The sequence below is a fragment of the Peromyscus leucopus genome, chromosome 9 (genome assembly GCF_004664715.2).
Source record: "Peromyscus leucopus breed LL Stock chromosome 9, UCI_PerLeu_2.1, whole genome shotgun sequence".
In the NCBI taxonomy this organism is placed as follows: Eukaryota; Metazoa; Chordata; class Mammalia; order Rodentia; family Cricetidae; genus Peromyscus; species Peromyscus leucopus.
The window spans coordinates 69959072-69986069 of record NC_051070.1 but is presented as its reverse complement, the minus strand read 5'-3'; the positions used below and the strand labels follow the sequence as shown (position 1 = coordinate 69986069).

Here is a 26998-nt window from a genome sequence, read left to right as displayed (position 1 = left end):
TGAGTTAGAATTTATATAATAATTACTTAACATTCTAAATAAAATCAGGTATGGTGTAAATGACTTTAATCCCAGCACTTGGAAGGCAGAGGCAGGCAGATCTTTATGAGTTCAAGGCCAGCCTGGTCTACATAGCAAGCTTCAGCCTACTCATAGCTACATAATGAGACCCTGTCTCAAAAAGTTGACAATTAGGCCCTATTGCTTAATACAACACTTAGAAACCTCATTAAACACAGAGACAACACTTACATATTTCACTGAACAAGAAGACACTGAGCTGGTGTCTAGCTAGAGGCTTCGCCCCTACTGACTGCTTACTGTTCGTGGTACTGAAAGGTGCTCTTGCATGCTACCAGAGGAGAAAGGCAATCATCAACCCAGCTCTAGCTCCCGAAACCTACAAAAGTGACCTGCCTAAGAGATATTCTGGTGCAACAGAGGCACAAAAACTGTGGGAGCAATAAAACTACTATCTGATTAGACTTAAGGACCACTCCATGAGATGGAACACATCCCTGACAGTACTATGGTGGCCAGTAACCTGAGACTGAATAGGCCATGGACCTAAGGGAAAACCAAATACTCTTGTTCTGCTAAAGGAATATAGCAATAAAATGACTTATGATGACATTCTGTTATACCCTTAGTTCAGTGTCTTGCTCAACTCTCATCAAAGAAGTGTCTTCTTGCTGTAGATGAGAACTAACACAGAGACCCACAACTGGACCATGTGCAGAGAGGAAGAGGCAGAGGGGAAGGATGACGCCATGAAAATGGTGTTCTCCAGACACAAGGACTAGTGCACAGATATAATTCACAGCGACCATGGCAACACACACAAGACCTGCACAGGTTCAAGCCAGTCAAGGTCCCAAAAAGCTGTCTGCAATTGACACCCACTTGAAAAGGAAAGTTTGTTTTTTCCAATGGAGTCTCATTGGGACTATTAATCACACTTCAGGGTAAGCCTCCTGCCAAAACACAAAATGAACTCAATGGTATTTTGTGGGCTTTTTTTTCTCAGATCGCTTTGTTTGAGCTTTTTTTTTTTTTTTTTTTGCCTTATTGGTCTTTTCCTTGATTATTTTGTTTTCTGATTTTTTGTTTTTGTGTGTTTTGTATGTGCTTCCTGGATTTCATGTTTGTTTGTTTATTTAAAGAGAGAAAAAGGGCACAGGGCTGGGTGGGTAAGAAAGTGGGGAGGAGGAGCCTGAAGAAGTTGGGGGAGAGGGAAAGTGTGATCAGAATACATTGTATGAAAAATTAATAAAACTTTACACAAAAAACAAACTCTAAATAAATCAAATAACCTCCACTAATAAAATCATAGTGCAGTCATCTTAATAGCTACCCAAAAGTGTTTAATCAGTGATCATCATTTATTTACAACAAAGAAATAAATTTCTAATTAATTGAGAATGGAAGAAAATCACTTCATTCTAATATAGGTCAAATACTACACACAAAGCCATGGGGAAATGTCATTGCATTCACTGAAGTGAGCTAAAAGAACAATCTCTCCATTAAACAATGTATTGAAGGTCCTGAAACTTGTAATGACTACAAAAGAAGGATTACAGATACCTTTCGTCAAAATTATATAACATAATATAAAGAAACCAAAATAATCTATACATGTGTTGAGTCACTAAATTAGCCTGCAATGCAGTATTTCAAATTGGTGTTTAATTGTAAATAAGATAATTTAAATGAAATTTTAAAATCCATAAAGTGAATTTGAAGGCCCAAATGCATAGCAATAATTTTTAAAATATTTGCAAGTCCAAAGCATAAAAATATATAAAGCATTACTAACAGGAATCAAGTATCTAATAAGTGGGAAAGTAAGTTGTGTTCACGAAGTACACAAGGCAAAGACAGCACTACTGTTTTAATCCTTGACAAGTCAGCAATTTTCCCACTCCATTAATATTTGATAGAGCAGCATATGCATGCAGACCTTGAGGTATTACAAACATTTGCAGAGCAGTGCTCTTCATTCTAGCCGAATATAAACGCGATGTAAATATCCACTAGACAGAATGAACAACTGACTGTGATCCAGAGTAAAAAGAAGGCTCCTATTACAGTGGAGACGTCTGAGGATGTCATGTCCTCAAAACAGACATGGAGGGCTCACAGCTGGATGTAAGACAGCCAAGCTGAGCGAGTAAGAGAAAAGACAGGACTCCAGAAAAACTGTCGGTATGGGCAGGCCAGCTGGCTCCTACCCCCAGAAACACAGGCAAACAGGAGCATCGCTCTTCACATATCCTTGCTTCTAATGTGGGCTCATTTCAACAGACTGATGACTTCTATAAGGCTTCCACCTATTCCAGCAAGGGGACTACCGCAGAGCACAGCAAATCAAGTGGCTTCATGGGGAGTGACCAGGAAAAATCCAGCCACATCTTATTAACTGTGAAAAAGCAGTTACATGGACCAGAAACAAAGCATGGATTAGTTGGCGGCTACTAGATACCTCCTTCTCGAGACTGGAGACCAGCAGTATTTGCAAGATTGACAGCCTGCAGTGCAGGCCCAGACCAATGGTCAATAAACAGCCAAAGGAGAACACCTGACAGAGTCAATCAGACAGACAGAGGGCTTCAAAATGTGACTGTTCCCTAATTAAGTGAGCAGCATGTGAACAGAATGTTGTCAGCATCTCTCCTGTTGGGTCAGAAGAGGAGGAATCGAGTGTGGAAGCCCCTAGCTGTCTCAGCCCACAGCAAGCACAGGGGAATAACTAGTCTCAGTAGAAATGACCTCAGCCTTTGTCCAGTTCCTGAAATGGGCCTAAAAATGCCCAGATGGGCGGTTCTCGGGGGTTTCCTCTCACCATCCCTCCCACTCAATGGGAGTTTCTCTTGCGTTTCCTTCATTTCTCTCCCACCCTTAAACTTCCTTAATAAAATCTACCTTTACTTGTGTCTACAAGTGTCCATATCTTTTATTATCAGCAACTGAGACAATGAGCAGAGACCTACTGTCTCAGGGCATGTATTATTTAATTTCATTTGAACTGTTCGGAAATTCTGCAGAGACCAAAAGCAGATGAGTGGTTACCTAGAGGGGATTTCATGGGCAAAAATCATCTGTGACTACTGATGGGTAAAGATTCCTTCAGAGCAGTGGTTCTCAACCTGTGGGGCATGACTCCTTTGTGTGTAGGGGGGTCAAACAACCCTTTCACGGAGGTCACCCAAGATCATCAGAAATACATATATTTACATTACAATTCATAACACTAGCAAAATTACAGTTATAAAGTAACAATGAAAATTGTATGGTGGGGGGAGGGCATCACCACAACATGAGGAACTGTTTTAAAGGGTTGCAGCCTTAGGAAGGTTGAGAAACCACTGCTCTAGAGGGATGGTGAAAATATTCTGTGATTGATTGTGGAGATGGTTGCATACTTCTGTAAATACCCTAAAGCTCTGGAATTATTCACCTTATCTGGATGAATTGTGGAATACATGGTTCCTGTCTCAACAGAGCTATCACATAAAACAGACAGACAATAACAAATGATACCAGAATATTTCTTGTTCTTTTAAATTAGTCTTGATTCTCTACACCATTTGAGCACAGCAGTAGTGAACACTGGATGAAAGGTTTGCATGTTGGTCTGATCTCTGGCATTTCTATTCTCTGTTCTCAATCCCAGCATTTTTCTTTTTATATGGACAGGCGTTTACTGACTGTCACCACCTGACCAGCTGGCACACAGTAGGAGCACAGTGAATATGTGTTGAGTATGATTACATCCGTTGCCATGTCACAGCCAGACTTTCCCTGTTCTAAATTTATGATTTTTGGATGAGGAAGGACGAGAGTCAGTGTGGTGTTTGAATTTTACTTATACCTTTAGTATTAGATTGTTTTATCCAAAGTAGCCTCTAGGGAAGTAGAAGCATTGATTTGGAGTTATTTAAAATCACCACATGTAACTTCTCTTGGTCCTGTGACGCATAAGCATCAATTAATGCATCCAGTGGTTAGATTGTCATTCAGCGCTTTGATTGCCAAATCCTGTGACAAAGAGCCTTCCAACCAAAGCACAAGGAAAACAAGGAGGACAAAATGAATTCGGTCCTTGAGAAAACATCAGAGAAACAATTCCAGATTCCCAAAAACCTGCAAATAATTCAGTCTTCTTTAGAAGACAGTGACAGGAAGCTCTCCACTGAACCTTTCCAGTAGAAGGAGGAACCATAGCCAAAACAGATCTGAGACAACTCCATCCTGGCTCCTGGTTCTCAGGAAAGGAGTTCCCATGAGCCGTCACCAGAGGGCACTGCGAACCTTAGCTCCTTCCAGGCTGAGCCGAGGGTGCCAGGGAGTGTGCAGAGAACTAACTTTGATCCCTTCTGCCGCCTTAACATTTTATAAGCGCTCTGTGAATGCGTTCATAACTTCAAACACATGGGGAGGCTCACTACCAAAGGTAAAGCAGACGGGGGAGCCCACCCCTTACCCAGGGAAAGTAAGGGGAGAAGCTAGGCGTGGTAGTGCAGCCTCAGCTACTTGGAAATTTAGGTTCTGAAACCTTGAGGTCATGAATTTTTATTAGAGGTCATCTTTCTTTTCTTTTTGTTTTATTTTTGGCAGTTTCATACATATATACAATATATTCCGATTCTATTCGCCACCTCTCCCATTACTCTCTACTAGCCCCTTTCCTTTCCCTCTGCGCTGTTCTTCCCAACTAGTCCCCCACTGGCTACACCACTAAAGAAAATGGCGCACCCCAAGCAGCCACTAACAGCAATGGCACCTCAGAAAAGTGGGTGAGGGAGTGCACCGTGAATTTAAGAAAGCCTAAGCAATAGAGTGAGACTTAGTCTCCAAAAAAAGAAAAAAAAGACTACTTGAATTGGAGATGGAGTTCAGGGGTAGAGCATTTGCCTAACACGCAGCAAAGCTATGGGGTCAATCTCCAGTTTGACAATTAATCAATAAGACAGGTAATTAATATGGAGTTCAATTTTAAATGACCAAATATTTATTGTCATAGAGAACCAACAAGCTCAGTTTTTGTAGCACAGAGGAAGGAATGATTTAAATTTTACTCCTTCCCATATTTCTAGTAATCACTTTTGGTAAACTGGAGAGAGTATTTCTACCTCTCTTGTCAAATGGCATCATTTCATTTTCTTCTCCAAATCTTGTTTTCCTGACCGTTATTTCTTTTCTTTTCTATTTATTATCTTCAGGGTGTACCACTGCTAGATATGGCTAGAGATGAGGAGATACGTGTTAGAGATTTGTGTTAGACTGTAGATAGTTATGGGCAAGTAAGTCATTGGTGTCTATGATAAGACCAGAAGTAGCCAGTAATTTGATTCAGAAGAAGTAAGAGACAGACTATCGCAGGAGTTCACATAGGAGACTGGAGCACCAGAGAATTGGCTTTTAGCATGGTTTTCTTTCTACTATGCTGAGCTCAGTACCGTTATACACTTAAGAAACTATTCTCATTAAGTATGTTGCAAATAGTTTCCTCTACAGTATTGTTTTATTTTTGACTTGGCTTATCATAATTTTGATGGGAAAAAGAAGTTGGCATCTCTAAAAGTTAAACTACATATTTTTGCTCCTAAGACTTGTATATTGTCGATATAAATAGGAAGTCTTTTCTTATCCTTACAGCACAGAGCTCAACAGGATTTCCTGAAATAAAGAGTGATTCCTACCAGCTCAACAGAACGCAAAGCTATCAATTGACACTGAGCTTTGCCTTTCCCATCAACAAGGGGTGAATAGATTCCTTTGAAAGGTTTGGTGCATTCAAACACAGCCTTGTTGGGTTTGAATCTTGAAATTTTCTCAACTGAAACTCAAGTTGGGGAATATGTAAGAAAAAACACTTTCATCTTCCTTTAATCTTTATATATAAACTTGTGAGGTAGAGATAGACCCAACCAAGAGGCATTTGACTGGAGCCACCCACAAAGAAGGCTTCTTGAAGGAGGGGCAAGGCTGGCAGCTGCTGGTTTGTGGCTTGAGGCCTCGCATCCTCACATCAGACACCGATTCTGTGTTCAGAACCCTAGAACATCCACTTGCTCTTAACAATGAGGTTCGTGAGTGAGATTGCCCTTCTCCTGACTTTGGGTAAGTGTTCTGGGCCTAAGGAAGGATGACTTTTGTGCCTAAAGACAAAGAAGATAGATCTGCTGCCTCTACTTCTCCCTCTGTGATTTCCTAAGCTGCTGGAAAGAATTGGTGTCTGTGTGATTCTTTAGTGAGTCTAAGCATCATCAGCACAAACAGCTGCACATCCTCCTTGCCGGCTTATGTATAAGAAGCTCCAGGTTCATTAAGCTTAAGGAAAGTGGGAAGTGGACAACTTATCTTTGTCTGTGTGATTCTGCATAGCTAAGGAGTAAATTTCAGCAATGTCCTCTGATCCTAAGCAACGTACAGCACTCAAGAGCCGAGCTCAGGAGAAGAGTTCTGGGGCATCTGTGAGCCTGACATTTAGACACGCCGATATTTGATGGTCCAAAGCTGATCTGTTGTTTCTTAACCCTTAGGTATTGCGGGTGATGCTAAAAGTACACAGCCAAGTTCAATGGAAAGTACTGAAGAAGAACCTGTACACTTGCCTTGTAGCCACTCCACGATCAGTGGGAACGAGTACATCTATTGGTACCGACAGGTCCCCCTGCGGGGTCCAGAATACGTCATTCACGGTCTACAACAAAACACAAGCAATAGAATGGCCTTTCTGGCTATTCCCTCTGACAGAAAGTCAAGTACCTTGATCCTGCCTCGTGTCAGCCTGAGCGATGCTGCTGTGTATTACTGTATCGTGAGAGCAGCACAGTGTGACAGACAGGGCTGCCCCCCGTACAATATCTGCCTGGAGGGGGAGGGGAAGCAGTGGCATCCTCTCAAGAGGGCTCTGCACAGGAATGAGAAGATGCTGTACAGGAGAAAGAGAAGACTGAGGAACCAGCAGGGGTGGGAAAGGAATGCTGAGGCTGGGCAAGAGCGGCTAACATTAGTAGATAACGGACATGTCTGCAGGGCAGCGGACAGCACAACTTCCAGCTCTGCAGTGAGAAGGGAATGAGAACGTCTGACTCTTTTCATTTAAAAAAAGGTTTATTTCTGTGCAAACTTGGGTAAAAATGATGAGAAAATCCTTTTGGAGGCAGGGAAGTGTCCAAGCTCTGGGGACACATCACTGCGTCCTTCTAACATCCATAAGATGGAAAGAAGCCTCAGTTTTCGTCCATTTTCGCTTAAGAAAAATTAGATATTTTTTCTGTTGCTCCCTGTGGCATACAGTCCGAATAGCCAGTTTTCAAAGGAGCAGATAGTTATTTCACTTTTAATCTGCATTGAAATGTTTTTATTACATAAAAGAATAAAAACTATTTTCATCGTTACCCAAGTAAAAAGTGGCCCTCCCTTCCCCATCCATCTTCCTCCTTAACTCCTGTAATAACCAACTTTGACTGTTTGAAGTACATCCTGACAATCACATTCCTTTCCATATTTACATAGATCCTCACAGTTACCCAATTTTATTACAGAAACTGGAGTGGAACACATTTTTTGCTGCTTATTTTTATGTTTTAATTTATAATTATTTGAGATGCACTCATACATACATATTTCTCTTTCATACCCAAAAATGACTTCATAGTGTGGATAAATAATGGTTTCACTTGCTTGATTTTAGTATTTATATTTTCTCTTAGATACAATAAATAGAATTGTAATTTTACACACACACACACACACACAGAGAGAGAGAGAGAGAGAGAGAGAGAGAGAGAGAGAGAGAGAGAGAGAGAGAGAGAGAGACCCTTGATTTGTAGCTCAGACTACCCTCAAACTAACAATGCTGCCTCAGCCTCTCAAGTGCAGGAATACAGGACGACACCATTACATCTGGCTAAAGTATTCTTTTGTTATAGAGAGAAATTTAGGAGTTAAGGTTGGTGTAGGATTTTAAAAACAATATAAGGCATTTTATTGACAAGGAAAATACCCAATAATCTCAATATATACAGGAAATCCTTTGACAAAATCAGTGTTGATTATTTAAATTTTCATAAATTAGGAATAGAAATGAACTTCCTTGACTTAATAAGACAATTTCATAAAATCTACAATGCAGTTCAAACTTATTGGGGTGAGTCTGAAGTCATCCCACCCAATATCAGGAACATGGTGAGAATGTCTGTTCTCGCCACTTCTGTCCAGCATTTTCCTGGAAGAACGGTTCAATGTAATGAGACTAAAGGAAAGATGAACATATTTTATGGGATAAAGAACGCATTGTTTTACAGACAACACAAATGCCATTACTGATGACTAGGGAGTGAGGAGGAGGAAAACATGGTAGAATATATGCCTTGGTTCATCCTTAAGTAGAGAAGAAGGGGAACCCTGTGATCCCAAATGCAGAGGGAGCTTTAACAATAATCATGTACAAAAAACTACTGTAGCAAGGAGACCCTCAGCACTTGAACTGCTCAAGCTGGGGAAGGAAAGCTTTTAACCAAGCAGTGAAAGAGCCTGTCACAGCCTGGCTCAAGGGGCTGTGGGACACGAAGGATGGATGGAGTCTGACTGCTGTGGAGGCAGGAAAGCTGAGTAACACAATGATCCATCTCTCCCTAAGGTTACATAACCTAAAACAGTGTGCGAGAAATCCTCCCTGGTGGACTAGGTTGTCAGGGCCTTTAAGAACACTTAGATACCTCCATCTGAAGTCCCCATAAATGTCCAGGAATGAGAGAATACCGTAAACACTGGAGCTGGGATTGAGAAGAGCTCTGTTTGCCCCTTATTTCCCTGGACTGGATAGAACTGTGTTCACAGAGAGTTGATTCAGTGGGGACCTTGACACTGCTACTCAGCTTTTGTGGCTTTGTTGAGTCCCATTACAGGATGCAATCTTTATGAAGTAGGAGAGGTTACGGCAGATCCAAACTATGTAGCTAATCATATGAATCAAGTTTGCGAAGTGATAAAAATAGTCCAGAAGAGGCTTTAAAAAGTTCAAAGGCAAGAAAGAGGTCCATCTGGGTCACTTGAAGACAAATTTGGTAAGATATGTGGCAAGTTGGTGCTCTTGAGAAAAAAAACTTTACAGAAAGCCAAATGCTATGCTAGTGAGCTTCTAGAAGACTTTCAAATCTCTGTTCATAGAAGGCATTAATGGTAGCACAGGTCAAATAAGAAAATCTAAGCCTGTCCCCAGGGTGGGCAGCCATGCCCTCAGAGTAAGCTGTGTACATTTCTCTCCTGAAGCAAAGTTTGATAAGGGTGGAAATGGTTCATCCAGTCTGGAGCTCCCACAGAAGCCATGTGTGACTGAGAGACTCAACATGGATGGATAGAGCTGGGGTGCCCATCCAGAGCCTGCAAGATGAGGGGCTTCTGCAGCATTGAGATGTGGCTTGGGGGAAAGACAATGGGAGTGGTTATACCTACAGTGCCTGCCCAGAACCCGCTGGACCCAGGACTCTCTCAGCAGTCAGGTGTGGCTGAGATAATAACAGTAACTTCAGCCCAGAACCTGTCAGACCCAAGTAGCCAAATCAAGTGCCAAGTGCAAAACAGCCCCTGGACCTGGGTCTGGACAGTTTGAGAGAGACACACTAAACCCATCAGGGTGGAGAGATGCACAGTGCCCCTGTGAAAGCACCCCAGGATAAAGAAGCAGGAATGTGCATGGAAAAATGACTGTGGATTATGGAAGACCAGCTAAGGTAATACTTCCCATCCACATTCCTGTACCAAATATTGAACCTTTAAGAAAATGATTAATAGAAGTGATAGAATTGTGTCAGGCTGTATTGGACCTTACTAATGGTTTACCTTAGTATCCTCTTGTGACTGGATCCCAAGCCAATTGCATTCATCTGGAATGGTCAACAGTAGGCCTTCAAAGCACTCCTCGAAGTCACCTTCTCAGTCCCACTATTCATGGGATGGTAACCCGGACCTTACTTTATTCTCCGGTCTGCCCCCTGTAAAAAGGTTTCATTACACAGATAACATAATGTTAACCTCTGAATGTTCTGCAGACTTAAAAAAGCATATAAAAGACATGCAGGTGCATCTAAAGGAATGAGGATGGTTATCAATCCACACAAGGTGCAAGGGCCAGACACAGCTGTAAAATGTCTGGGAGTATTATGATCTGTGAAAATGGGCATGATACCTGATGAAGTGAGTAAGGAAATCCTATAATAACCTGTGCCTGTAAATATAACATATCAGAGGTGTTCTTCAGGCTTTGGGGATATTGGCAGATTTCCATGCCATACCTTGTTCAATAACCTAGTGGAGAGGGTTGCCATATGAGATTGAGACAGAAAGACTCAAGAGACATTTAGGCAAGCTAATATCTTTGTGGACCAACCCAAATGACTATGTGCCCATTAGCCCAGTGCTCCTTTGGGTTATAAGTCACTAGAAGCCAAGAAGTCTGTGGCTGGGGGCTGTAGGAAAAACAACCTAAGTAAATGGTTCCAATAGGATATTGTCCTCATCCACGGGGCAGGGCAGAAGCTTGGTATACAATGCTAGAGCAGCAATTTCTGGCTGTCTATAAAACATTACAATAGGTTGAACCCATCACTGGCCCCACCTTGGTAGCTGTAAAACCAGCTAATCCAGTTAAGGGTTGCCACGAAGGCTTTCTAGCCAAGCCTCTCTCTGGGGTGGCACAGATGCAAGCTCTGTGGCATGCGTATTTACATCAATGTGGTGTCATTTCTCTAAACTGTCACCAAGGCCACGCAGGGTGCCCTGGGGCCAGCGTCCTTTCAAGCCACTGAACTCCACCAATAAGTATACTAAAAAAGAAGCCAATACAGATGGACACAGACAACATGTGGTAGAAGTGGGTCAAATGGAAATGTTAGCCAGTGTCTGTGGAAGCCTACAGAGGTTTCCTAGTAAGATCTGAGCTTAATTTGCCCAGCAGGGCTGCACTAGAGGATTGCTTGATCACGTGTATGGTTACTAGGTGATTGGAAGGGTCTGCACTTGGCTGTGCTGGGGGAGGTCTTTTGCTCCACACCTTGGCATTTCTATAAAAAGCCCTTTAGAAGAGACAGAGGGGGCTGGTGGATGATGACCCAGGCCCTCCTGAGGCTATCCTGTGTTTCTATCTGTTTCTCTCCTCTCTGTCTTTCTTTCTAAATATTTCTCACTCCTCCCTCCTCAAGAGTATCCTGGGGGAAAAGTGGGAGCAGGCCTCTCACAGAGAAGTGGGTTGGCCTCCCACAAGTGGCCAAGTTAAGAACAGTATTGATGGTAATAACTCATTAGAGTGGGCTATACTGACAGCTGAGCTGTATGTAGAGACCTCCCTTTATCGCTGGCCCAATGAGAAAAGGAAGATGTTGGCAGGTGTTAGATTTAGCAGGACAGAGTAAAGAGACAGAAAGCAGGAAGAGACTAGAGTCTGACCTCAACAGATGAGATGATTTATCTCACACAGTGAAGGTCAGATATGTGCCCTAGGGAATGGAGGTTCTGCAAGAGAAAGAAACTGGCTGGGACCCTTTAAGGGGGCAGATGAGGGTCTTGGAAATGAGAACATTGATGAAGCTGTAGGGGGCTACATGCTTGTCTTTGGCCTCTTCTTCCTGGAATCATCTCCTTGGACAGAATAGATTATCATGTGGAGATAGGCTGTCCCAACAAACATTCCTCTCTGGGTTGTGGCTGACTGGTAAGGTTGAGCAAGGTCAGCTATAATCTCATGGGAATCCAGTTTTTACAACAAAGGCACTCTATCAGCAGGTGTTGGGTCAGCCACTATGGGATAAACATATCACAAAGCTCATCAGGACTCAGAACCGCTGATTAGCAGGATCTGACCATGACAGGTGCTGAGGAATTGAAGTCAAATTCTAGATTCAACAGAACCAGGGAACTCTGGGTGATGCTGCTCTAGAGTATATTTATTTACTAGAATTCTGTGCAGCTTTAATTTCAGATAGCTCAGGGTTCAAAGCAGAGACAGAGAAACAATATTAAACATTCCGAGTATTTCTCATCACATTCACCAGAAATACTCAGAAATACTCGGGATACAAAAGGTCCTATAGCCTAATGGGGGCTTTTTGCATAATGCCTTTGAGCTAGCTAAACTGCATTGCTGAGGAGCTGGGAGGAAACATCTTGTCCATTGCATTCCTTCGGCAAGCAGAGGCATTCCTCCCAGAGGAATTAACAACGTTTTACGGGAACAGAGTTCACATGGCAGGATAGTGTAAGAAAGCCTAGTATATGCTGAATACACCTGATAGTTTTCCATAAGGCAGCCCACAGCCAATTAAGTCCTCCTGGTAACCAGGAAGCAGAAACTCTCGCCAGAGTACAGGTCATCAGTCCTCGGTTGCCACTGCAGTTTGCTCACAGGGTTCAAGTAAAGTCTAGGCCCAGATGAGCCAACATGGGTTGGAAAATAGAGAATAGGCCTCTGGGATTTCTGTAAAATATTCTGATTACATATATGCTGTCCAGTTGTGTGAGGCCTGTCTCTCCCAAGTTGTGGCCTTGGCGGATGGATGTTACAATAGGGCATGTACGTAAGTTGAATTGTCCCATAAGGGACTGCCGAGGGGAACCCACCTGTCAGTGCGGGATGCAACATTCCTGTTAGTAACCCCATTAAAAGCCTATTGGCTCACCAACTTGGACATTGGCACAGTCATTATTTTGCATATCATGAGTCCACTTTCTGAGGTCAATATATTCATGTTGTGTGTCACCCCCAAGAAAAGGCTCTCACACAAGAGCGGGCCTTGCACAGGGACCCCCAGCTGCTGTGCGCTGATGAGTGTAGCAACCATGTCATGTTTAGAAGACAGCGTTTTGCAGCACTCGCCCCACGCTCCAGCTCTTACACTCTTTCCACAATGTTCCCTGAGCTTCGGATGAGGGGAGATTGGCACAGATGACCCATCCACAGCTGAGCACTTACACTCATTTATTCTTAGCACTTTGAACAGTTAGGAATCTCTGCATTAGCCACCACCCGCCGCAAGAAAGAAACTTCTCTGATTAAGGTTGAGAGCAGCGTAAACCTATGAGTATAAACATAAATATTAAGTTTGACATAGTTTGGCAGTATGACCATTTAGTGAAATGACATCATTAAGATCCCATCCACTCACCCCAGGGCCTGTTATTCTCTCCGTTTGGGGGTCTTTGACAAGGTTTACAGTACCAGACATGAAATCCCTCCTGTGGGAAAGAAAGGTAGCCGGGAGTTCCCTAATCGATGTCCTACAAGTAAAGTGGAGAATTGTTACCAGAGAGGATTAACATTTAGATATAGTGGGCCACCAAGAGCAACAGTGACAGCCTGTGTTATTCTGGATGCCCCTGGGGCCTCGCTGGCCAACAATTCATAGGAGAGTATCCCATGCCTGGCCCTGAGATTTTGATTACCATGTCTTCTGAGAGCAACCCTGTCCACCTATCCAGAGAACTTCTAACCAGACTCACTTTCAGTGTTATATACATACATATCAGATTACAAACAGTGGACCTCCATAAGACTTATCCACATATCCTGAGTTTTGGCTAACCCACTCCCTAACCCCTGCCCTGCCCTACCTCCTTGTCCCGAACACAGCTTAAAGCTTTAACCCAGAGTATCCCCTTTTCCTTCATGTCACCTGTTCTATCCCAGTTCCAGTTTTTATTTGGGCTGCTAGAATGTAGGGTTTGTATCACATGAATTAAATATACAAAAGTGCTCATTACTCAGCATTCTTCAGTCTAGTCAAAGGGTGGTGGCAGTGTTTTAAAAGCATCTCAACTATGTTTGCGTCGTGCTGAACAAACAGAAAGTCAGAAGGATCTCGGACTGAGACAGTCTCCTTCGTGAGCTCAGTAGCCACCACTGTGGAAGCCCATTCAGAGAAATCCAGCTCTGCTGCCCTCACCAGTGATGAGGACGCTCCTTCCAGTACTTCTTTGGTTATTAAGGCTTCACGCCTCCTGTGAGTACATATTTTATTTGGGAAACTGATGAGTGATGGTAGTGGCCTCTTGGGAATCTCTTCTGTCCTGGGGTGGAGGCCCTTCAGAGCCAATATATTTAACAAAATAGACCATATTGTATGCTGACATAACGATGCTGTCATTTGGGAGATGGAGCGGGAGGGGATTCGCCATGCCTACTACAGCCACTAAGATCTTATTGCTGCCTTTTGTGCTTTCTTGACGTCGTCTTTTTGAACAGGGGTCCACACCCAAAAGCTGCAGCAGAGCCCTCAGTCTCTGATAATCCAAGAAGGAGATGAGCTCACCATCAGCTGCAGTTCATCAGAATCTTTATATGCCTTACACTGGTACTGGCAGGGGAGTGATGGAGGCCCCGTCTTCTTGGTGACATTACAGAAAGGTGGAGACGAGAAAAGTAATGATAAGATAACTGCCAGGCTGGATGAGAAAATGCAACAAAGTTTCCTGCACATTCAAGCCTCCCAGCCTAGTCACTCAGGCACTTACCTCTGTGGAGCAGATGCACAGTGGTCTACAGACCTCCACAGGCTGCCTCCAAACCTGCAGCGACAGATGCTCTGCTGGCATAAGCCCCTGAGTCAGGACTAGAACAGTTGCCAAAACAAGAGCCTTGAGGGTACAGTTGTCTCATCACATAAGAGAGGGGTGGGGATGATGCAATGGGAAGCCATGTCTGTAACATTTAGAATGACTTTTTCCCAGTAATGTTACTGTTTAGTGGGTAGAACCCTAATCTTTACAAACACACAAATGGTACAGATTTCAGTAATTTAAACAATAATGTGGGTGCAAGCCACCCACAGGTCAGCCTGTGTCCTCAAGGCCCAGGCTGGTGGGAAGACATCCACAAGCCAGCCTGGCATGCCCAAAGGGAGCCGGTGGGAGGGTCCCTTTATGATGAGCAGGTATGTGGTGGAGAAATGGGAGAGAAAGAAGCAGAGTGGTTCAAGAGCTGTGGAAAGAGGTGGAATGGGTGAGGTTGATGGGGAGGGCATTCTTGCCTTCTTGCCCTCCCCCCAATGGTGACATCCAGGCCTGTGCTGTTCCCAAAGGCTATGTCTGGGTCCATAGGTCTATGTGGCCATTCATGGACACCAAAGGCCATAAGGATGCCTACTATCTGGGCTGCCACTGGTGGCCATGTAGGTGTCCAAGAGCCATGTGGCTGCCAGAGCCATGATGATCTGGGTGCCCTGTGTTGCCATCTGGAACCATGGTGTTGTCCAGGCTCAAGCTGCTGTTGTGAACTATGTCTGGATCCATAGACCTCCAGCAGCCAGGGTCTGAGTTGATGTCTGTGTCTCCTGTTGCAACTGAGAGCTGTGTGGTTGCCTAGGGTCTGATTAGCCACCTGGGACCATGTTGGTGCCCAAGGGCTGTGCTGCATCCAGAGCCATACAGACCTAAGTGGCAGGTACTGCTTTCTGGTGTCATGGTGATATCTGGGCCAGGGCTACAGCTGGGAGCCTTGTCTAGGTGGCCCTACTGCAGCCAGAGTCTGTGTTGGTATCCATGGCTGCTGTCCCCATGAGGGCCATGAGGATTCCCAGGGTCTCAGCCACCACCTGGGGCTGTGTTGGTATCCACATACTGCTGCTGGGACCATGCCAGTCTGGGTGGCCTGTGCACTACTTGGGGCCATGGTGACATCCAAACCCAGGTTGCTGCCGAGGACCATGTCTGGGCCCACAGTCCTATTGCAGCCAGGGTCTATATTGAAGTCTGTGTCCTATGTTGCCACTGAAGGCCGTGTGGATGCCTGGGGTCAGGTCAGCCACCTGAGTCTATGCTAGTGGCCAAGAGACATGCTGCATTTGGGGCCAGGCAGATCTGAGTGGCCTGTGTTTGCTACCCAATGCCATGGTAACATATGGGCCAAAGCTACAGGTGAGGACCATGTTTGGGTCCATGGCTTTCCTGCAGTCAGGGTCAGTGTTGTTGTCCAAGGATCCTATTACCATCAAAGACCACATGGATGCCTGAGATCTGGGGCCAAATTAATGTCTAGGGGCCACACTGCCAATGTGGCCATGCTGATTTGAGTGGCTTCCACTGCCACCTGGGGCAGTGGTGACATTCAGACCTGACTGCTGCCAAGGACCATGTCTGGTTCCATGGTCCCACAGCCAGATTCATGTTGCCATCAAATGTTATACAGAGGCCACGGGGTCACAACCTGGAGCTTGTTGGTGTCCAGGAGCCATGCCACCATCAGAGCCATCCTGATCTGAGTGGCCTGTGCTTCCACCCAGAGCCAGGATGTCATCCAGACCCAAGTTGCTATCAAGGGCCATATCTGACCCTGTGGTCCTGCTACAGCTGTGGTCTGCATTGATGGAGCCATGGGAACCATGCGTGATGGAATCAGAGGGCCATGCTAAGCCAGTCCTGCCCTTCACTAGCCCTAGGATGGCTGGCCCTACCCCTCACTGGACTCTGGAGTAAGAGAGCTGGCCTGGAGCCTCATGGGAGAGCTTGCCCTTGCACTTGGGAGAGATGGCCCTACCCCTCGCCACAGGCAGGGAAGAGCTGACCCTGATGTCATGGGCATGGGGGAGCTGGCTCTACCTCTTATCTGACAGAGGCGGCCCCAATGGCCTGGACCAGCTCAATTGGTCCTGGGATTGGCCCACCCTAAGGTCGATCCTATCTAGGACCTGCTGGAGCTTGTGAAGGGACTGATCCTGTGTAATGATAACCACAGGATCTCCATGACTCAGGACAACTATGGAATATCCAAGAGGAGTTTCAGTGAGGATCCAGTAATGATGGTGTACTAGAAACCAGAGGCCTTGAACCAGACCAGTGACTCATTGCAATGAATTCATCGCAAATAAAGCTAATTGGACAAAAGGGTATACTGTGTGGCACACAGTGGCTCCCAATGCCACCAGGATGAATGAAGAGGTGTTGGAGAGGTGGGAAAAATGGAGGAGCAAAGAGGTTTGTTGTTGTTATTGTTGCTGTTTTGTTTTGTTTTTGTTCTTTTGGTTTGTTTTGATTTTTTTAAATTTTCATTTGGAGTGCTAATGCAGGGGAGGAGAGATACAGAGGGACTGGGAGGTAAGTGGAATTGGGGTGCATGATGTAAAATTCTCAAAAATTCAATAAAGAAATTATGTTAAAATGAAAAAAACAATAATGCACAAATCTTGTGCCTCATTGTTCTGAGGAACATGTTTCCCTCCTGCTATTTACCTACCTTCCTAACAGAAAGAAACTGAGTCATTCCCTATGCTTCTGAGGGCATGTTAAGACCATAGGCCTCTGGGGGCATGTTAAGACCATAGGCCTTTGGGGGCATGTTAAGACCATAGGCCTCTGGGGGTATGTTAAGACCATAGGCCTTTGGGAGCATGTTAAGACTATAGGCCTCTGGGGGCATGTTAAGACCATAGGCCTCTGGGGGCATGCTAAGACCATAGGCCTCTGGGGACATGTTAAGACCATAGGCCTCTGGGGACATGTTAAGACCATAGGCCTCTGGGGGCATGTTAAGACCATAGGCCTCTGGGGACATGTTAAGACCATAGGCCTCTGGGGGCACGTTAAGACTATTTCATGACTCTTGGCAAAGCAATACTGTTAGACACGAGAGTCATTATAGACACCGTATTCTTTCAACATTTATATCATAAATACAGAAATAAACAAACTGGTAGAAAGACAAATGAATAGAGACCTAACCGGGTCTTAGCCTGGTCTCGCTGTGCTTTCACTCACATTCTGTTCTCTGTATTCCCCTGAGCACACTGAACTGAAATATCTTTTCCCCACTTTGCTTCAAAATGAAACGACCAACATTCCGCCTTTGTCTACTACCTCCACATGAGTGAGGGTATTGGCCCCATTTCAAAGCATCGACTGAACACCTATGCCAAGCAAAAATCATAGGCTAGAGATGCTAAAATGCTCGAGCAAGGATGGAGCCGGTTCTGTTTCTTACAGACTATGTGAGGTCAACCAATAACTAAAAATTTCTAAGCTTCCATTTCCCCCTTATAAAACTGATACAATTATACTATTTTGATCATATGGATCACATATGTTAAACAACTGACATATTACCTACACTTAGTAGTTAAAATATTTTCATTTTTTCAGTATAAAGGTTTATTGAAAAGGGGGACAAGGGACAGGACAAGTCCTTGACAATACCTTGCTCAGCTCATCTGCTTCCCTTTGGTGTGAATGTGCATCCCACCCACTTCATAAACTTGAGCACCCACTTGACCTTGGAATCCTTGAGCAGCTCCAAGGCACATAAGCTGCACACATCTGGAATCACACAGCTGTGCCTCAGCTTGCTGACTTCCTCATCACCCGTTGACCCTTAGTTAGGCCCTGGGGCAGCACAGAACAATGGCTGCCGTTCTTTGATGGCAGCAGAGGCAGGAAGGACCTAAAAAGAGTATTTCCACATTAATAACACAATGATAATCTCAAATTGGTCAAAATTCTCTTGATAAAATTTCTGTAAACTGATCAACATGATTCCAATCTAATTGTGGGATTCTCTGTTCTTCAAATTTAGAAAAGGAAAATCAAATATTCTCTGCTCTCAGAAATTGCCTCATGATAAGGCTTCAAAGAAAATTGTACATAAAACGGAAATCATCTTTTATGCTGGCTAAGGTCAGCACAATAACATATTCTGTACAGTATTTGTTTTGCTTTTTGTTCATTTGGTTATGATGTTTGTTAGTTTGGCTTGGGTTTTTTCCTTTTGTTTTGGAAACCTGGGGGTTGAACTCCGGCTTTGTGTGCACTGAGAAAATGCTCTGTCCCTGAGGTACAACTTCAGCTTGAATGTTTTCTGTTTAAAAATAAAAGTGTTGCTATGCTGAGAAGATGGCTCACTCAGTTAGAGTGCTATCCCCACACCCATGAGGACTTGATCATTAGCACCCTGGTAGAAAGAGTCAAGGAGGCAGAGGCAGGTGATCTGGGGCTTCCCAGTGAGCCAGCTCAACCTAATAAATTAGCCTTGGGTTCCAGTGAGAAACCCTGTGTCCAAAAGTCAGGTGAACAGCTCCTGAAGAATGGTACCTGACATTGACCTCCTGCTTTCATGCACACATATGAACCTGAACACACATAAATACACACACATCCACATTCAAGCACACATACATCATACTCAGATGCACAGCATACACACATCATACATTCATGCATCATACATATAGACACATGCATGCACACGCACACACACATCATACACAGACACACAGCATACACATACATATACATCACACACATACACACACACACACACACACACACACACACACGCACACACACACCATGCATATAAACACATGCACACAAACACATGCACACACACATCAATCACAGACACACATGCATATAAACATTAAACTATCTGTTTATACAGTGTTATAGCCTGATCTTGCTTTGATTTAAAAAAAAAAAAAAAGTTCATTAAAATAACCAGAAGAGTGAAAAAAAAAGAAGTCCTCCAAAGAAAATTTTGAAAAATGTGTTAAAGGAAAAGAAGACAGGAAAGGACCAAGGGCCATGATTTTCATGAAAAGTATGTAAGTGGAACTTATCCACCATGTGTGTTATATACATGTACAAATACACATTTAGGGTATGCATATTTACATTTTAGTCTAAAGCTTTATTTTTATAATTGAGGAATAATGATACTGTCTGCAATAGAATGCTAGAAACTGTGATACCTCAGTAAAACCCCCCACTCTATCCCCTACAGACAAAGAGAAGCTTCCTAAGTGTAGATAAGAACTTAGACCCCTTTTCCCCAGGTGGCTGTATCTGCTACAGGGACTTTGGAAAACACATATTCAACCAAAAGACTAAAAAGGGAGGCGGGTTAAAATAAATTATATGGTCTGTGCCTTTAAGAACTAGCCTCACAAAGAAAGGGGAGCGCTTCTTCCAACCTCTCTGCTGTGAGTGAGAGATTTGGAAGAGCCTCCCTGGAGGCTTGTAAACTTAGAAAACACCTTACTTTTGCCTTCTGTACCTAAAGTCTCCAGTGACAGCTTTGGGGACGCGATCTAGGCACAACAAGACCCTCACTCTATTGTCTTAAAAAGGGGGCCTTAGACCCAGGCCAGTTTCAAGTCCCCAGAAATGATGGTGCCAGCCCCAGGAACTCAAAAGAACAGAGTCAGGATGTCTGATGGTAACCAATTAACCACGAGATGCCCCTCTCCGGAGATAACATGACCAGACCCCGGAGAGGAGTTGTAAAACTCCTGACAAGGCAAACAGACAAGCTAGAATAAGATAAAATCCAGGCCCAGGAAAAACTGGACAAATCAAGGATGGACCCGTATTAACCTCCTCCACTCTAAGAAATTTTATGGGTTTTGCCTATAAAAACTAACTTCCCCAAGAAAGAGTAACTCTTCCCTGCCTCACTTGAGATGGCTTGAGATGAGTTCCCTGTCATGACTTGTAGCAGATAAACCTTGCTTTTGCATTCTGGTATGCTCATCCTTGGTGGTCTCTCTGGGGGTTATGATCTGGGCACAACAGAAACACTAAGTATTGCAAACACGGGGAGGAATCGTGACTATTTAAAGATTAACCTCTGATGTCCCAGAAGATTGGTAAGCCATTGTCATCAAGAGGCAAGTGTTGTTAATTTCATGCCAGTATCAGCCTGTAATAACGGGCTGCATGTCCGGTCCTCTGTGCTGATCTCCCTCCTATTCTCACCATAAACAGCTTTCTGTTAAAGAAAAGCATTCTGCAATTCTGCCTCAACTGATTCAACAAACGGAGCAAGGCTGAGTCCTAGGCATTGCTTTAACTTGGAGCAGCATACATTTCCATAAGGGACATGAACCCAGAGCAATATTTCTTAGTGTGCCATGAGCAGTGACCAACTCTGACATCCTTGAAGAACTGGGCACATGGAAACAGTGGGTGGTCAGAAGAAAAATAAAGTTACATTGTGCTACATAAATATGTACAGTGATTTGTGTCTGTTATGAATAAGAAATATTAAAAGTAAAAAATGATGCTTAAAGAGAAAATCTTCTGCAGAATTTCTCACTGGTATATCCACACTAAAAAAATCCCAGGGAGAAGTTGATAGACAAAAAGAGGAATAAAAAAATAGAAAAACATTTGAAACAAAATATGAAGAGAATTAGAGGAAAAATACTGAAAAGTATCATGAAAAATATATTCAAATAAATATCAAAGTAGAGTAAGTTGGGAGGAGCATATGGTGGGGAAATGGGGGAGCTGAAGAGAACTGGGAAGGGGCACAGGGTGAGAAAATGGGGGAGCTGAAGGGGAGAACAGGAGGCATATACAAGCACATTTCATTGTAAACATGTATGAAATTCTGATGAATAAATGAAATTAAAAGAAAACTACAAAAAGGATCTTGGCCCAACTGGTAGTGTTTCATGGGACTGAAGTCCGTGATCAATAGAAAGATAAACATAGTGCATAACCAGCCTTTGCAAAACTAATGTTGTGAAATGGCCAAGTGATCTACAGGTTCAATACAATCTGCCACAAAATTCCAAGAATGTTCCTCATCTAAGTAGAAAAAATAATCCTAAAACTCATACAGAAGGACAAAAGACACCAAATAGCAAAAAGCAATCTCAAGAATGACGAGACAAGCTGGGGCTGCCATCATCTCTGACTTCAATATACTAGAGTCACAGTCAGAGCGTGGCACTGGCACAAAACGGATTCATGGATCCGCAAGATAGAACAGAATCCAGGGGGAATTCTGATGACAGCCATCTGACTTTTTACAAAAGTATCAAAAATATGTGTTGGAGGAAAAATAGCAAGGAAAATTGGATATCCACATGGAGAATGAAGCTAGATTCCCCACTCTGTACCCAAATCAATTCAAAATAACTTTAAAAAGAACTTTAATGTGAGACCTGCAACATTAACACTGCTCAAGGAAAACAGGTGAACTATTTCAAGGCATAGACATAGGTAATGAATCTCTACAAAGGATTCAGACTGCTCAAAGAGTAACAAGAATTGATGCATGGAACTGCATAAAGTTTAAAAGCTTTTGTACGGTAACAAAAACAAAAATCATGAAATTTGCAGTTAACTGTAGATCTCACCTCTCATCCAAGAAGCCTTTTTTTACATCAAAGGGAGAGGTAGAGTATTGCAGAATCACACAACTAGTCAAAATATAGAGGATGACTGACCTGGGGGTGCCCAGCCCCCCGAATTATGCATCTACAACACAACTTCTGCATCCAAGAAGTCTCAGGGAACATTGTTGGAGTGGGAGTGGAATATTTTAAGAGCCAGAGGATGAGGTAGTGTGCCGTGAGAGTGGCCTTCTGGCTATGACAGGGAATCTATACCTGTGAAATCTAAACAACATGGCCGCCTAACAAGAACAACACCAGCTAAGATCCCAATGTAGATGGGGGAATCTCATAGAGCTCCACCCCTAGATGAAGAGCTATAGGCAATTAACAATTGCTGAGAGACAAAGAATTAGTCTTTCTCAGGGATGTGGCCCTTTATTGATTATCCAATACCAAATGCTCTGCCTGGAAACAATATACATGCACACAGCACTAAATAAACTCAACACGTTGTATTTATACATTGATCCATTGATACTTATATGTAACAACTGGTTAAAGAAAACAAGGACATGATTTGGGGGAGGGGCCAGATGTGGGAGGGGTAGGGAGAGAGGGAGGGGAGAGTTGATGTAGTTCTATCTTAATTAAATAAAAAATAATTTAAGTTCAGAGACAGAATACAGAAGGGAAAAAAATCCTTGCTACCTATTCACCTGATAGGGACTTAGCATCTAAAATTTTTAAAGAATTCAAAACAAAAAAAAAAACTCAAAAAGCTAAAACAATACAATCAGTTGAGTGGGTAAAGGAACAGACAGTTCACATAAGAAAAAGAAACCTGTCTCTCTACGGTAAGGTACTCACTTAGGCATACAAGATCCTGAGGGCTTCGATTTAATTCTCAAAACAGAAGGTAAAGAAAGGAAAGAGTCAAGAAAGGAGAAAGGACCAAGATGGCTCGTCAATTTTGTTCTTTAAAAGAAAGTCCCTGTGGGTTTCTGTTCTATAGAAATGAGGTTTTGATAATATTCCTGGTTCCATCTGCTTCTCTGGAAGAGCCAGGATGACCACACCGCTGTGTTTAAAGTCAGAGGCATCCTCCTGCCTGCCTGTCTGCCTTCACTGTCCCCGTCAGAGTATTGTCCTTCTGTTGTGGTTTCTGCTTTTTTTTGTTATGAGAGTTTAAAATTTCTGCTGATCCTGGAGCCGTTATCCATACTTACTGAGGTATAAATCCAGGAAATATGATTTCTGTTCCTGTTTTCAAATACTTGCCCACTGCACTCTCAACTACACCTGGTTTCTAGCTCTGCATCTTCATCTTTAGAAAATAAGTGAATCAGTGAAGTGTGGAGTTGTTATTGTTGCTGTTTTCCTATGAAACTGGGTGCCTGCCTTTCCCAGTCACAATGGAAGACCTAAAAGTTTGGCTCCACTTTCAATTACAATATGTTTCATAACTCACGCTTTCTGGGTGAAGACCAACGTTCAGCCCTCAGCCTCCATCTTCTGAGGTAACAACTGCCCTGATTAGCAAGGCTGTCAAAGGGCCCAGATTTCTGTGGGCATTCTGCTGCTCCAAGTGCCTGCAGAATCCAATTCTGTGGCCAGTGAAGGCAGGCCCACCCCCAATTTTCCAAGTATCTCACAAACCCACATGCCCTTGTCACAGAGGAAAATACTTTTCTAAATGCATTCTAATCAGCTAGAAGCCCATCTCCTGCAGTGACTTCTCAGAGATATGTAAGTTGTTCATGGGCCGTTTCTGCTCTTGTTCAGATCTGTATAGTTCTCCCACATATCCTGAGTACTTGGTAAATGTGTTCATTGAAGGATTGAGGAAAATATGATTAGTAAAAGAAACTGAAAGCAGGGCCAGAATCTAGTGTCTAGCCATAAGGGGGCAGTGCCTTCCTTCATAACTACTTTCTAGGTTAGTTCTAACCCCTGGCAAACGTCCAATGAGCAATCAGGTTAGCTGATACACAGAACAGGTTGTTTTTAATGCCACTATGGGTAATTAAATTGTGTCACTCTGAGCCTAGATGAGGTTCTTGAAGTAGGAAACCCATTTAGAAAAGAATTGCTTGCTGAAGAGATGCTCCTTGAAGGTCTATTAACAATCCTCTGGATGCAGCTAGCACGTGAGTCTTAAGGTTTTTTTCTTCCTCCGCAGAGAACTCTGAAGCAGAGGAAACTCTGTGAAAGAATGTGAGGTGAGGTTTTATCGAAGTCTAGAAAAGACGCCAGAGGAAAGCTAGAAGAGGGAGACAGAGCTGGGAACTTCTGGGATACAGTATCCTCCATGGGTCTAAGAAAGGTGGTCTGAAGCCAACCGAAAAACTGTTTTCTTTGTCTTTTCATCTAGTGGTGAATGGTCAAGTTCTGAGTCAGAGTGCTCAGTATATATCCATCCCTGAAGGAAAGGATGTCTCCATGAGCTGCAACTCTTCAAGTACACTTGAAAGATTTCTGTGGTACAAGCAGGACCCTGGAGAAGGCTTGGTCCTCTTGGTAGCCATATATAAGAGTGGTGACTTGGTCAGACATGGGAAAGTGACTGCCGAGATGGGTGCAACAAGAAAAGACAGTGTCCTGACTATCTCAGCCTCGGAGCCTGTTGACACGAGTACCTACTTCTGTGCAGGACGGCACAGTGCTCCCCAGGCCCCCGCAGCCTGTATCAAATCTGCAGCTGCGACTCCAGTCCCAGCGCTGCCTCTCGCTGCAGCTCCTCTGGTATGAAATGTGATGACGTGTGTACCTGCTGATCCAGTGCTGAAAATTCTCATTCACTCAAGAGTCTGCCCTCAAAAGATATGTCCTCTGATAAGTGAACTTCCCTTATTGGTTTCTTCAAAATGTAGCGGATAGATTTGTTTACTTATTTTTTGTCAAAATGTAAGAAGAATTGGCCAGTGCACAATTACAGTACATGATGTTAACATATCTCTCTTAGAAATAGATAGATGTAGTTGGAGTAGAAATGAGAGCTCAGTAATGCATTCATTATTTGTTGCTGAGTAGATTTCAAGACCATGAATGAGAAAAGATGCGCCTTTTCAGTCAAGTCTGCTGGGACAACTGAAAAGCCACATGAAGAAGCATAAAATTAGATCTCTTCATCACTCTAGCACAAAATTTAGCTCAAGTAGACCAAAATTTTACTATAGAAGTGAAAACTATAAAAGTCTAGAAGAAAATATAGCTACAAATGTTAATGACATCTTACCTGTGTTACCAAAATGAAAGCAACCAAAGGAAATACGGCTAACGAGAGCTTTACCAAACAAACTTTGAGGCATCGACGTCCATAAATTTCCACAAAGGAAAGTAAAGAGAATCCACCAGAATGCAGACAATGGGTCTGATGAGGATCTAGTGCTAAGAAGATATTTTTTAAATCTTACAGATCAATAATAACTAAACAACAATTTTTAAGTAGCTGAGTCACCGCTCTGAGGAACATACACAAATGACCAAAAAGTGCCTGAAAAGATGCTTGACGTCATCACTCACTAAGGAAATATAAATCAAAGCCACAGCACGTGGTACCACATCCACTAGAATGACTCTATTTTAAAGAAAGGGAACTGAGGAGGGAAGAGGAAGAGGAAGATGATCTTCATCCACCGTTGGTAGAGGTATAAAATGGCATAGACAATTTGGAAAACCGTTTGGCACTTCTTCAAATGGTTAAACACAGATATCCCTTGCTGACACTCCAATGTTTATAAAGAGAACTGAAAAGCATGTCCATGTATATAATCTTGCATGTTGAATATTCACAGAAGCACGATTCCTAGAGATCAAAATGTGGAAACCACCAAAGCATCCATTCACTAGCAAGTGGGTAAACCAAATAACAAGGTGTAGTAAACTTAAATTCCCACATGTTATCTGTGTTAGGAATGGATACACCAGCAATTAGGGGAAACAAATTGTTTTCTATTATTTGTGAGCTATTTAGAAAAATTGACCCTGTACTTTTAGCTAAAAAGGATACAAAAACCAAAGAAACAATATTTTTTAAGTAACCATTAGACAGAAACAAAGAGAAACAACAACTGTAACAAATTTTTCACATAGCCAGACAGTAATTTATACATTTAAAATATATAATAGTGGCAACTACTTATTTTTAATTCATGACATTGGAAACCTCCTCTAGCAAACCTTCTATTGCACAACTGAGAATCTCTAAAGAAGCATTTTCAGACTACACATTTGCAGCTAAAAAGCTCACATTTCATTGGGCTATTGAGATGGCAAAGTGTAGGAGCACTTATGCTCTTTCAGAGAATCTGGGTTCAGTTCCTGGCATTGACATGGCACCCCAAAATCAGGCTTAAATTCAGTTCCTGGGGTCCAACCCCATCTCTGAATTCCTGGGGCACACAGTGCACAGACATATATGCAGATATTCAGGAAAAAATACTCATATACATAAAATAAAAACAATTCTTATAAAAGAATAAAGTTTAAATATCAGTTAACTGGGAAGATGACCCAAAGCAAACAAGCCCAAAGAAAACAGAAATGTGAAACTTTATTAAAAGAAAGACATGGAAAAATACTTTATTTCAAATGACAAATAATGTTGATAAACCTCTATCCAAATCAGCAATAGAAAAGGCAGGTGCTATAAAAATTCAACAGTTAGAATGATAGAACACATTAAAAATCTCAGGAGATTCATAAAAAGCAAACAGTAGAAACAATCTATACCAGCAAATTAGAGGTGCAGTTTTGAAATAGCTAATTTCAGGGGCGGTGAAGCACTAAGCAGGTAAAGGTGCTGGCTGCACCCGGTGACAACCTGAGTGGGATCCCCAAGGCCAACACAAAGGCAGGAAGGTACCAACTCCCTAAACTTGTCC

The 26998-nt window shown here is 43.0% G+C and overlaps 1 gene segment (V, D, J or C); it reads left to right on the top strand.

Annotated features, from left to right (window-relative positions):
- The first annotated feature begins 6016 nt into the window (after positions 1–6016).
- LOC119088446 lies at positions 6017–7090 on the top strand. The segment is given in 2 exon segments: positions 6017–6126; positions 6549–7090. Coding segments are annotated over 2 exon segments (582 nt in total).
- Positions 7091–26998: the final 19908 nt, after the last annotated feature.